General features: G+C 47.3%; 1 protein-coding gene across 1 annotated transcript in view; it reads right to left on the bottom strand.

Annotated features, from left to right (window-relative positions):
- Window positions 1-12,096, bottom strand: part of RBM48 (RNA binding motif protein 48) — a 28,340-nt gene that overhangs the window by 13,860 nt on the left and 2,384 nt on the right. The window contains exon 2 of the mRNA XM_082257419.1: window positions 4,811-5,001. Coding sequence (XP_082113545.1) covers window positions 4,811-5,001 — 191 coding nt within the window. The remainder of the gene's footprint in view (window positions 1-4,810; window positions 5,002-12,096) is intronic.

Genomic DNA, 12,096 nt, shown 5'->3' with positions numbered 1-12,096 from the left:
GATCAGTTCTTAGTGGACCAAACCTTTAAAGTGACTCTGCTGCTAGTCTACAATCTATTCTTTGTCTACTTTTATAAGTTTAAGATAAAAAGCCTTCTGTGTGTAGCAGCCCCCCTAATACTCACCTGAGCCCCCTCTCGATCCCCCAATATGCAACGAGAGACTCAGCTGTCCCAGGACTCCCTCTCCTCATTGGCTGGAACAACAGCAGGTGCCATTGGCTTCCACTGCTGTCAGTCAAAGCCAGCGTGCCAATGAGGAGCTAATTGGAGGCAGGGCCAAGCAGCGGCTCTATGTGTCTTATGGACACATACAGTGGGGCTCAGGAGCGAGCACGCACCAGTGCCCCCATAGCAATCGGCTTGCTATTGGGAGCACTGGTCAAGGGGGAGGAGCACTGGTGGGGACCCCAGAAGAGGAGGATCAGGGTTGCTCTGTGCAAAACCATTACACAGAGCAGGTAAGTAGAACATGTTTGAAAAAGTTGGATTTTTTGAAAAAAAAATTAACAAATCACCAACTAAATTATACACCACACTTTGAAGTTTTTTTTTTATATCAATAATCAAAACAATAACTGGCCAACTAATTTATTAAAAAGTCCGAACCTTTAATGTCGCTTTAAGTAAAACAGCAGGTAAAATAAGCACTGAATACGACACCGTTTATCTAGGTAAATATTTCTGAAGGTGCGATTGACATGAAATTTTCACCACGTTGGTAACAACCCATGAAATCCATACATACAAAGAAACCAACACAAATAAGTTCAGAAATTAAGTTATGTGTAATAAAATGGAATGACACAGGGAAAAAGTATTGAACGGTGGCGGCCCGTCCATTGGGGGCGCAGGGGCACCACCCCCCCCCCCCCGATCCATGCATCCAGCCACCTAATCTACATGCAGGGCACCGGATCCATGGATTCCAATAGGAGATTTTTTTTTTTTAAGCACCCGATTAGAGCCAGAGGCTCTAATAGGCTTCACAAAAGGGTGTGATCGGGTCGCAGAGCACTGCGCCCTGAGCCCACCCAGTTGTGTGACAATAGCGAATGAATATTCGCTATTATCACACCGATTCTCCTCCCAGCCAATCAGGAAGCGGGTCCTGAGACCTGTTTTCCCCATTGGCCGAAAGGAGAAGGCAGAAGGAGAAGAAGGGGGGGGAGGAGACGGCCACGGAGAAGGGACATGAAGGAGCCCGACGGGGAAGCTGCCTGTCATTCCAGAAGAACAAGGTAAGTAAACTGACTGGCTGGCTGGAGGGAGGGGGAGGTCCGTCCGCCCCACCCCCCGACTGATGGAGCACCAGCCACAACTGATATTGAACGCATGAAGTAAGGGAGGTGCAAAAAAGCATGGGAAGCCAAGACACCAGCTAAAATCTATCAGTAATTAAAAAGCAATCCTGCCCCTTGTCAGTGCAAATTAATATTAGCTAGTTCAGTCTCAACCAATGGCCTATAAAAAGGTGTCTCTTTACCAAAAAGTGTCACACAAGAAACATCTCATGATGGGTAAAAGCAAAGAGTCTCTCAAGCCCTTCCCAACCTTACTGTTGCAAAACATACTGATGACATTGGTTACAGAATGATTTCTAAACTTCTGAATGTTCCAGTGAGCACTGTTGGGGCCAATCCGGAAGTGGAAAAAACTAAATTTCACAAAAAATCGGCCACAACCAGGTGCTCCTTGCAGGATTTCTGACAGAGGAGTGAAAATAATTATTGGAAGAGCTGTTTAGAGCCAAGGACCACTTCTGGAGAGCTTCAGAAATACCTGGTATTAGCAGGTACAATTGTTTCAAAGAAAACAATAAAGTAATGCATTCAACCGCCATGGGCTGTATGCACGATTACTATGCTGGACTCCATTGCTGAAGAAAAAAGCATGTGAAAGTTTGTTTAAAGTTTGCTGCACAACATTTAGACAAGCCTGTGAAATACTGGAAGAATATAGTCTGCTCAGATGAGACAGAAATTTAACTCAGCGCCTTGGTTTTTTAAAAATGATGCGGCGCAATACCTCATTTTGCTGCCCCGCTGTCAGTCAGCTGATTTCGTGTCGCTCTCCTGCCCCGCTCCGAGGACTGCAGAGGGAGGAGCTGAGGTTCCCTCTGATGTCACCGGGAGGAGAGCCCCTGGCTGTCACGTGACCGCTCAGTGGCGGTCTTCAATAAGGTATTGTGCCGCATAATTTTTATAAAACAAAGGCACTGAGCGATATAACCTGATATAACAGAGGGGATTCTAGTTAGTAGAGAAAGTAACTGTACATAGTATGGCAGCAGCAGGGGAGGGGCAGGGAGGACACGGCTCACACACAGGAGCTGACATGCAGGGAGGGGGGGGGGAAGAGGACAGTGCAGGGCTGCAGATCACAGAGGAACGTAAACTGACCACGGTGTCAGGGCTCAGCAGCCATGATATACCGTGGTCAGTTTACACGGAGGAGGACAGAACCAGGCAGGATCAGCCAGGTTTTTTTTTTAGGTGATAGAAGGGGCCAAATTACACAGCACAAGCACTGTGCTGTATAACATGCTTTCAAGGAACAGGATTATATATATATATATATATATATATATATATATATATATATTATTTTTTTAGGGTAACAAACGCTTTAATTGGTTTCAAAGAAAGAAAATAAATCTGCCAGAAAGGCCCAACCAATCACCTGACTTGAATCCAATAACAAATCCATGGAAAAAACTAATGATCAGAGTTCATAGAAGAGGCCCACGGAACCTTCAAGATTTGAAGCCTGTTTGTGTGGAAGAATGGACCAAAATCACACCCAAGCAAAGCATGTGACTAGTTTCTCCATACAGGATTCGTCTTGAAGCGGTCATTACCAACAAAGGATTTTGTACCAAGTATTAAATACATTTCAGTTAGCGTGTTCAATACTTATTCCCTGCGTCATTCCATTTTATTACACAACTTCAATTCTGAACTTTATTTGTTTTGGTTTCTTTGTATGTATAGATTGCATGGCTTGTTACCGGCATGTGGTGAAAATGTCATGTCAATAGCACCCTTCCAAATATTTACCTAGAAAAATGGTGACGTGTTTCAATTTTTTACCAGCTGTACCTCAGTGCCCCCAGCCAAAGACTGGACAGCAAAGAAACAGCAGCAGACCGATTGCATCATCTCTCTGCTCCCTCATCAACACATCTGCATGCATAAGAGTTGATTGGCTTGTAATGCTGCCACTCCCAGTCTAAGCTCTACTGTACACAGATTACAAGACTGCAATCCTAGTCAAATTCCGGTAAAAAAACACTAGTGGCACTAAAATAATAAAAACATGTATTTGTTTATTGAATACATACAGCGACTGCAATAACTGGCGTTTTCTTCTGGAGACCCAGATGCAAATATTGCAGCTCTGTATTCAATAATAAATCATGAAATTCGTTTTTATTAAATGCAAGCAGTACAAGTACCTGAAATTGGTATCAGTTTTCAGTTCCAATTCAGCAGAGCTCAAACTGGAAGAAGGAAAAGCAGCACAGAGACAATCAATCAGTTGTACTGCAGTGCATACTGATAGGAGGAGATTGCAGGGTGAGAGAGATGAGCGCCTCATTTTGCTGCTCTTCTCTTTTCTCTGTCTAGTCACAGGGTGGAGGAGGGACTGTAAGCATTACTTACCTGCATCAGATAGAAAAAAAAATCAGGTCTACTGTCCTCCCAGACAGGGCTGTGCTGTGTAAATCTCAGGACTGGATGAACAGAAATACAACTTCTTTTGGCACGTAAAACCTCTTCCATAAATGTATTCCGCCTATGTGCCTGGAATTCAGCATAAAGCGGAGTTCCACCCAAAAGTGGAACTTCCGCTCTTTTGCTTCCTCCCCCCCTGGAGCCACATTTGGCCCCTTTCAGGGGGGAGGAGGGGGGGGGGGATGGGTACCTGTTTTTGACAGGTACCCTTCCCCACTTCCGGGAACAGCGGCGTGGTGCCGTCCCTTGGAAGTTCGGCCCCCGCCTCCTTCCCTCACCGCCGAGCCAATCCAAATGCGCACGCGCAGTAGGGACCGGTGTTCCGTGAGAATTACCTACCCCGTGAGAATTACCTACCCCTCGTCACTTCCGGCCAGAAAGAGCTGAGCAGCGCAGCAGTGCGCATGCTCAGAGCCCCGGATACGTGATGGAAGAACAGAGGAGCTTACTAGTGCGCATGCGCACTAGTATGAAACGATCACGGTGTACCGTGAGAAAAACCTACCGACGCGGCGCTTACATAAAACAGCTGTGCGGCAATACGAATCATCTCCGCTCCTGTCCCGGTCACTTCCCTGCTCTCGGCAAGTAAATATACAAGCGGCTTTCGGCTCCGTGATTTATCTTTTCATACAGCCGCTGCCGCTTTTATATTTACTATCCGAGATCTTTGAAGTGACCGGGACAGGAGCGGAGATGATTCGTATTGCAGCCCAGCTGTTTTAATGTACCCGCTGCATTCCATACAGTGCCGAGTACCGGAAGTGACGAGGGGTAGGTTTTTCTCACGGGTAGGTAATTTTCACGGAACACCGGCCCATGAAGCTGCAAGGCTTCACTGCTGGGTTCCCTTACCGGCAATAGCGGCAGCAGCACCCGACAGAAGCATCGGCTGCGGTGCCGACATCGCTGGATTCCAGAACAGGTAAGTGTCCGAATATTAAAAGTTAGCAGCTACAGTAATTTTTGGAGGGGGGCGGAAGGGGGAGGCTGAACTCTGCTTTAAATGCATTTTCCTCCAGAAAATGGTACAATTATGCCGTGTTCTTATGGAGCGGAGAAGGGCATCATCACCTTGCACTCTGTAACCTCTGGAATTTAATAAGGTAAACCTCAGTGAACTCCTCTGTGGGGTATTCATCCAGAACGTTGTATTCTTCTATGGCACCAAACAGGGCAAACTGCTCCACCAGCTCCTGCATGACCCCAATCGCAGGAACGCCCTGCACCAGCAGGTACCGAGATTCAAGATTGATAGTGTAGACCTAGAAGAATGATAAAACAGATCAATGAGACTCCCATATGTCAGCATTCTTCCCTCCAGCTTTAGTACACTCCTTCACTATAGGAGTGCCTGGAACCAACACGCAGGGCTGCTGTTAGAAATCACGGGGCCCAGTACAGCCTTCCTGGCAGGGCCCCCCCCCGAATATGTCAAGACTATATTTTCCCAAAAAATACATTAATATCCTTATTAGTGGACACAAACATAGCAGGGAACCTGTGTGAATAAGCCCTTTTTTTTGTTTTTAACAAAAATTATAATTTTTTTTTAAATGTTTAAAATGTTTACAATTATTTTATTTTACTTTACAATTTTTTAAATTATTACAATGTTTAATTATAATTTTTTTTTTTTTTACAATTTATTTTTTTACAGTACAGGGAAGCCATCAGCACTGTGGGGGGGCACAGTGAAAGAGGGGGCACACAGGGGGGAAATCAGAAGCGGGCAGAACAGGGAGGGGGAAATCGGTGTTTTAGAAGTAATTACAGGAACGATGCCGTGTCTGTGTCTCTCCCTGCAGCAGCTGAAAGCTGGCATGAGGGGGAGAAACTGGCTTTCAGCTGCTGCAGAGAGCCGCACAGGGCTTCCTTCTGTAATTGCCCCTCCACTCGACCGCACCAATTCCCTATGCTGTTGGGGCACCGCTGTGTGCCCGAGCCACCTACAGGTGGTGGTGGTCCCCCCCACCAGAGGCCCTGCCAACACCAGCAGTGCCAAAAGATTACAGCCGACAGTTGAATAGAACTAAGGTAAGGTTTTTACTAGGGAAGCACCGATCCGATATTAGGATCGGATATAGGCGCCGATACTGCCAAAATAGCTGGATCGGGGGAATCTGTAATATTAACCGATCCATGGGGCCGATCCGGTTTTGCTGAGTGCCGACTCAGCCGCCCCTTAAGCCCCGTACACACGTACCGATGGTCGGCTTACAAATGTTCCTCTTTTCTCCCCGGGATGTCGGTGTCTGCTGAAAAGTGCAAAGACAGCACAAGGACAGCACAAGAATTTTGTCCGCCGACTGCAGAAGTGATGTCATGTAATGGTTAACTTTCCCTGTGTTTTCTATTTTCTGAGCATGCCCAGTCTTGCAAATCTGCGGTCTGTCGGCCGAATTGTGTACTGACAGGCGAACAATCGTCCGTTCTGGTGTCGGCATACAAATATTTTCATGTTTGCACGAAAGACTTTTGTCCGCGGATTGTGCGCAGACATCTGTCGGAGGCACCATACTAACACGCGTACAATCGGCAGATCCTTCGTCCACCGACGTTTGTATGCCGACGATCGGTACGTGTGTACGGGCCTTTACTTGCACGGAGCCACTACTTCCTGTATAGGACCGGCTCACAGGCGGAGTGATATCAGATGCAATCCACCTGTGAATGGAGGAGCCATACACATGAAGCAGTGGCTTTGCTCTGTACTGCAGCCGCATGCTTATTGTGTATGTGTGTAGTTCCGGATCGGTATCGGCAGATACACAATGCCAGGTATCGGGACTAGAAAAGTCGGATCAGTGCACCCCTAGTTTTTACTGCCATCTCGGTGAGGTCCAGTGCACACCAGAACACGGAGAAAACCCACATTCTGTGCTTTTTACAAATGTAAAAACGTGTAAATATATGTTAAAAGGTGTAAAAATATTAACGAACAAACCAAACAAAAAAAGTTTTAATGTTAATAGTTTATAAAAAAAAATAATTAAATGGAGAAGGAAAATAAGGAGTTAATAAGGCTGATTAGAGTAAATTAAGAGTTAATAATGGGTTAGACAGAGGAACAATTTAATAAAAACCTACATTTTTTTTTTTTCTTTTACAGACCAAAGTTTATCCAATTTGATCTGTAAATGAACAGAAAGATATGTTTCTTTTTATTTCTCTTTTAGCTCTGAGCAATGTTGTTGATAAACACTGCCGGCTGCTTTTTTTTTTTGACAGCTGTGACCTGGGAACTGCTCTGCACTTCTGCACTTGTTACATGAATCGTGGAATTGCTGGATGAAGATCATGTGTGTTTGGGTTGAATCGAAATCACAATCTTTTAACGAATAATCGTGCAGTTTTATACAGTAGTACCATGCAATCTGGTTGCAGTGCATTTTGTAAAGTGCATGCACTACTTCTGGTGCAGTCTGCCATGATTTCAGCCCATTCAAAATGAATTGATGCTGATCGCACGGCCCCCAGATTGCATGTGAATTGCACACCTTCCCGTGCGATTCATGGTGTGAACCGGCCCTTAGAGAGATTCACCCTCTCTATAGTTACTGGCGATCACTGACCTGGAGAATAGAAGTGAGGGGAAAGCCAACATTTTAGAGTTGTCCCCAAAACAGGAGGTAAGGGGGGAATCTTCTGATGGGGACACCTGTTCCAAGGACAACTGACTTAGGCCAGGGCTCGACCAATCCCAGGCGTCAGGTCGCCACAGCGACTAGAAAATGAGTCCTGGCGCCTAGGCTTTTGTCAGCCCATTCACTGTTGACACCAACCAGTGGCATGTGGCTCACCAGCGGGGTTGCTGGCTGCAGGGCTGAGAGGGTCTGTCTCACGCAGCTCAGAGCCAGCATTGAAATTTCCCCCCCTCCCCTCGCATGGACAGAAGTAGAGAGAGAGAGCGCTGTGTAAGGGGACTGCTGAGAGCAAGTTGAGGCTGGGGGTAGTAATGTGGAGGACTTGTGGGGTCTGCAAAGGAAGGGGGGGGGGACAGAGACGTGGACGGAAGTAGACAAGGGAGGGGAGAGGAATAACAAGGGGGAGATGAGTCCCCTATTGTGGGCAGTGGACGGTGCTTCGGTGGCTGTTCGGTGTAGAGAGGTTATGGAGGTGAGGTCATACTGGGGATGAAGGGAACTCCAAAGCTGGTCCATGGAGGGGAGCTCAGGGAGGCCCGGACAGGCTCTGGAATGCAGATTGTCCTTGCAGAGCGATATAGGGGGGGACTGGGCGGAGCTCCATGTGTCCTATGGTAACAGTACAGGGAGTCTGGTCAGTTGTGCCGGGGATCACGTGGTGCTGTGTCATGTGGTCAGTGTCCCCCATCCATGATTTACTGCCCGGGGCCACCCACTGACATCTTCCAATCAACAGATAATGTGGATCCTCTGATTATGTGGGAGCATGGCTCCTGCACCAGTGATGTGATCTCTGTGTCCTCCGGAGTCTGCTCATCCCATGGAATGATTCTGCTACTTTGTGTGACGGGGGGTGCTTTAAATTTTTTTTTTAATTTGTTAATTTTTTTTTTTTTTTTTTACACTTTACCTCAAAAAAAATATTTTTTCCCTCTGATCACTTTTATTCCTTTTACAAGGAATGTAAACATCCCTTGTAATAGAAATCGGACATGACAGGTCCTCTTTATGGAGAGATCTCACCTCTAGGAGGTCAAAAAAAAAAAAAAAGGAAGTGGATCTCCGGCTCTCCAGCCGAATACACAGCAGTGTTTACAAGTGCCGGGCCGAATGTGTAGTCATAATGTCGCGTCCGGTCTTCTGAGAGTCATAGAGATGACCGGAGACCATCTGGTCAGCTCTATGGTTAACTTCCACTGCCAGCAAATTCCTTCTCTAGCTCGCCAATCGCAAGGGCGAGCCAGTAGAAGCTCCAGAGGGCAGCGAGAGGAGGGGGGGGGGGGGGAACGTCCCCTCCCGTCGTCTAGAAAAACAATCAAACCACCGCTATGATTGTTTTTACTTTGAAGAGAATCACTGGCAGAAAAGGACGATATCGGAATGATACCTGCAGCTGCACCCATCATTCAGATTTAACCACTTAAACCATAACCACTTGCCGACGGGGCCATAGCTGAATTACGGCTACAACACCATTGGCTAGTTCTGGGAGGGCATACAGGGACGTCCTCCCAGAATCGCGCTTCACACGTGACCCCTGGGGTGTACACACAGGAGTGTCCGTGCTGGCTGAGTCCTGCTTCATGGATCATAGTAAACGGCCAATGACAGCGGCCCTTTACCATGTGATCACTCCGTCCAATGACAGAACGATCAGTTGTCAACAAACCACTGCATGTCCGGTTCAGTTCTTTCCTCGCATGCTGTACACAGCGATCGGTACAGCGTGCGAGTAGAGGAGAGAGACTGCAGCCCCACCTACCCCTGCCTCAATTTCGAACCATCCGTGCCTCAATCATGCCACATTCATGCCCATCTGTGCCACTACAGCGCTTATCAATGCCTCACAAAAGTGTAATGGGTAGTCAGGAAATTAGATTGGTCATCTTATGTCCCTAGAGCACCTTACGGTGCTCCCTAAATGTTGGGCCTCTGTATGCAGCCAGGCTGTGTAAAAGTCTCACACGTGGTATAGCCACATGGATTTTCGAGTGTAATGTTTGCTATGTACAGGGTATGTGGTAAAAATATCTTATAAAAATAGAAAAGTGTAAAAAAAAAAAAAAAAAAAAAAAAAAAAAGACTGCCCCTTAGTCATATAAAGATGACCTGGACAGCGAAGGCTAACAACCTGATATATCTAGTTAATTTCCCATTAGTAAGGGTGGGAGTCCACCGTCCTAAAGGATACCTGGAAAGGGAGTTATCAGGTAATAACGCGGACTTTCCCAAGTCATCCTCCAGGACGGTCACATGAGACCCAAACGATGCATACCCAGGGTGGGACAACCGCTTGCAGGACCTTACGACCAAAGGTCAAATCTTGGGCGGAGACCAGATCAATCCTGTAGTGTCTCATGAGAATGGAGTCACTGGACCAGGTGGCTGCTCGGCAAATTTGCCCGATGGATGCCCCAGCCTTTTCCACCCAGGAAGTAGCTACAGAGTGAGTGGAGTGAGCCTTCACATCTGGAGGACTGGTCTGGATTTAGGTTGAGTGGGCTGTATCTATCGCCATCTTGATCCACCTGGCTATAGAACTTTTAGATGCCAATTTTCGCTTGGGAGTGCCTCTAAACAATATGAAGAGGTTGGATGCCTTCCTGAAGAATTTAGTGACCTCCAAATAACATAGGACGCACCTCTAGATATCCAGTATAGCAAAAACTTCTTCTCCCTGGTTAGAAGGACCTTGGCAAAAAGATGGTAATACCACTTCTTGTGATCGATGAAATGTCAATGCGACTTTAGGGAGGAACAGAGGGTCTGTTTTGTTTTGGATCTTTTATGGACAGGGCTTGTAGCTCACTAACAAGCCTGGCAGATGTGATGCCAACCAGTAATGCAACCTTAAGGGTGACGGGCTTATTGAATGCTTCTGCGAGAGGTTCAAATGGGTCTCTGGTGAGGGCCATGAGCACCAATGAAAGGTCCTAGGGGGCTTCCCTCAGGCACTTGCTGGAACGGGTTCTCTCGGTGGATTTGAAAAGTCTTTTGACTAACAGATTATTGTTAATTGGCATGTCAAGGAATACTGGTAGGGCTGCTGCCTGGACCTCAAGGGTACTCACTGCTAGCCCGGCTTCTGTATCCTCCAGGAGGAAGTCTAGAAAGGTACTTATTGCTCTGCAGACGTCTATTTTTGGACCGCATTTTGAGATATATATATCTTCCACACTTTGCCGTAAACCTTCCTGGGTACCGACTTCCTACTTTGTAGTAAGGTATCGACCACCTTGGTTGAGAGTCCCTTGTCCAGCAGCATGCATCATTCAAGATCCATGCTGAGAGTTTCAAGGTTTGGATTTGTGGGTGAAAAGCTCCCAATTGCGATAGTAGATCGCTCCGGCTCGGTAGGATCCAAGGGTCCTCTTCCGCCATCTTTTTCAGAGGCGTAAACCATGCCCGTTTTGGCCAGTGGCGCTATAAGAATCACTCTCATCCCCTCTAGCCGAATCTTCCCGATTGTCCTTGGAATGAGTTGGGATTGGTGGAAATGCGTAGGCGAGGTTGAATCGCCAAGGGATCCCCAGGGAGTCTATCCCTAAAGAATCCTTTTCTCTTTTCAAGGAGATATAATTTGCTTTTTTGTTTTTCGCTGTGGTGAACAGGTCCACTTCTGGGAAACCCCATCTTAGAGTGAGTGCTGGGAAGATTTGGTGGTTCAGCTCCCATTCTGTTGGATCCCGCTGTCTGCGACTTAGAAGATCTGCCAGAACGTTGACCGTCCCCTTTATGTGGATGGCTGAAAGGGAGAGCAGATGAGTTCCTTCCAAGGATAGGTCGTGAGCCACCCTTATACGAGGTTTCGAAAGTGTGCCCCCCTGGTGGTTGATGTACGCTACTGTCGTGACATTGTCCGACAGCATCCGCCTGCGTCTGCCCATCTTTTCTTTCTAAAAAGCGAACAGGGATTCCCGTACTGCCGCAAGCTCCCTTAAAGCGGTTGTATCCCGCTTTTTGACACTTTTACCTACAGGTAAGCCTATAATAAGGCTTACCTGTAGGTACAAATAATATCTCCTAAACCGGCACGGTTTAGGAGATATTTACAGTGCATGCAGCCGCTCGCGCGAGCGGCGCATGCGCTCTGAAGGTCCGGGGGGACCTTCAATTAAGTTGCCGGGAGCTTGCCGGAAAATCACTCCCGCAGGCATGCGCGGGAGTGACGTCATCGCGGCTCCGGCCAATCATCGTGCCGGAGCCATCTCTCCCGGCCAATCAGCGCGCCGAACCCGGAAGAGACGATGAGGGATCATGGCAGCGCCAGCAGCGCTGTCCGGGGGTCCGTGTCGGGGCTTCGTTTTAAGGTAAGTTACACATAATGGGCTAGTATGCGATGCATACTAGTTCATTATGCCTTTGTCTTGCAGGTTTTTATTTTTTTTTTTTTTTTTTTTTAATAGCGTTTACAACCGCTTTAAGTTGTAGGAAACTTCTGGCTGTCAGGGACTCACTGGCGACGCTAACCGGCGAACGCCTATGCGCATGCGCTGAGGCTACCTTGGTAGAGTTCGGGGCTACCTTGGCAGAGTTCGGGGCTACCTAGGTAGAGTTCGGGGCTACCAAATTGGCGCCAAAACGGCCTATTTAAACACAGCTGTCACTCTAGGTGATTGCTGTGTTGTCTTCAGCTCTCCTGTGCCTGTTATATCTGCTGTTCCTGTTTACCTGACCTGGCTTGTCTTTGGATTCTGATTACCTGCTGCCTGC

The sequence above is a fragment of the Pelophylax lessonae genome, assembly GCF_965119305.1.
Source record: "Pelophylax lessonae genome assembly, chromosome: 5".
Taxonomy (NCBI): Eukaryota; Metazoa; Chordata; class Amphibia; order Anura; family Ranidae; genus Pelophylax; species Pelophylax lessonae.
This window is presented reverse-complemented; position numbering and strand designations above follow the sequence as displayed.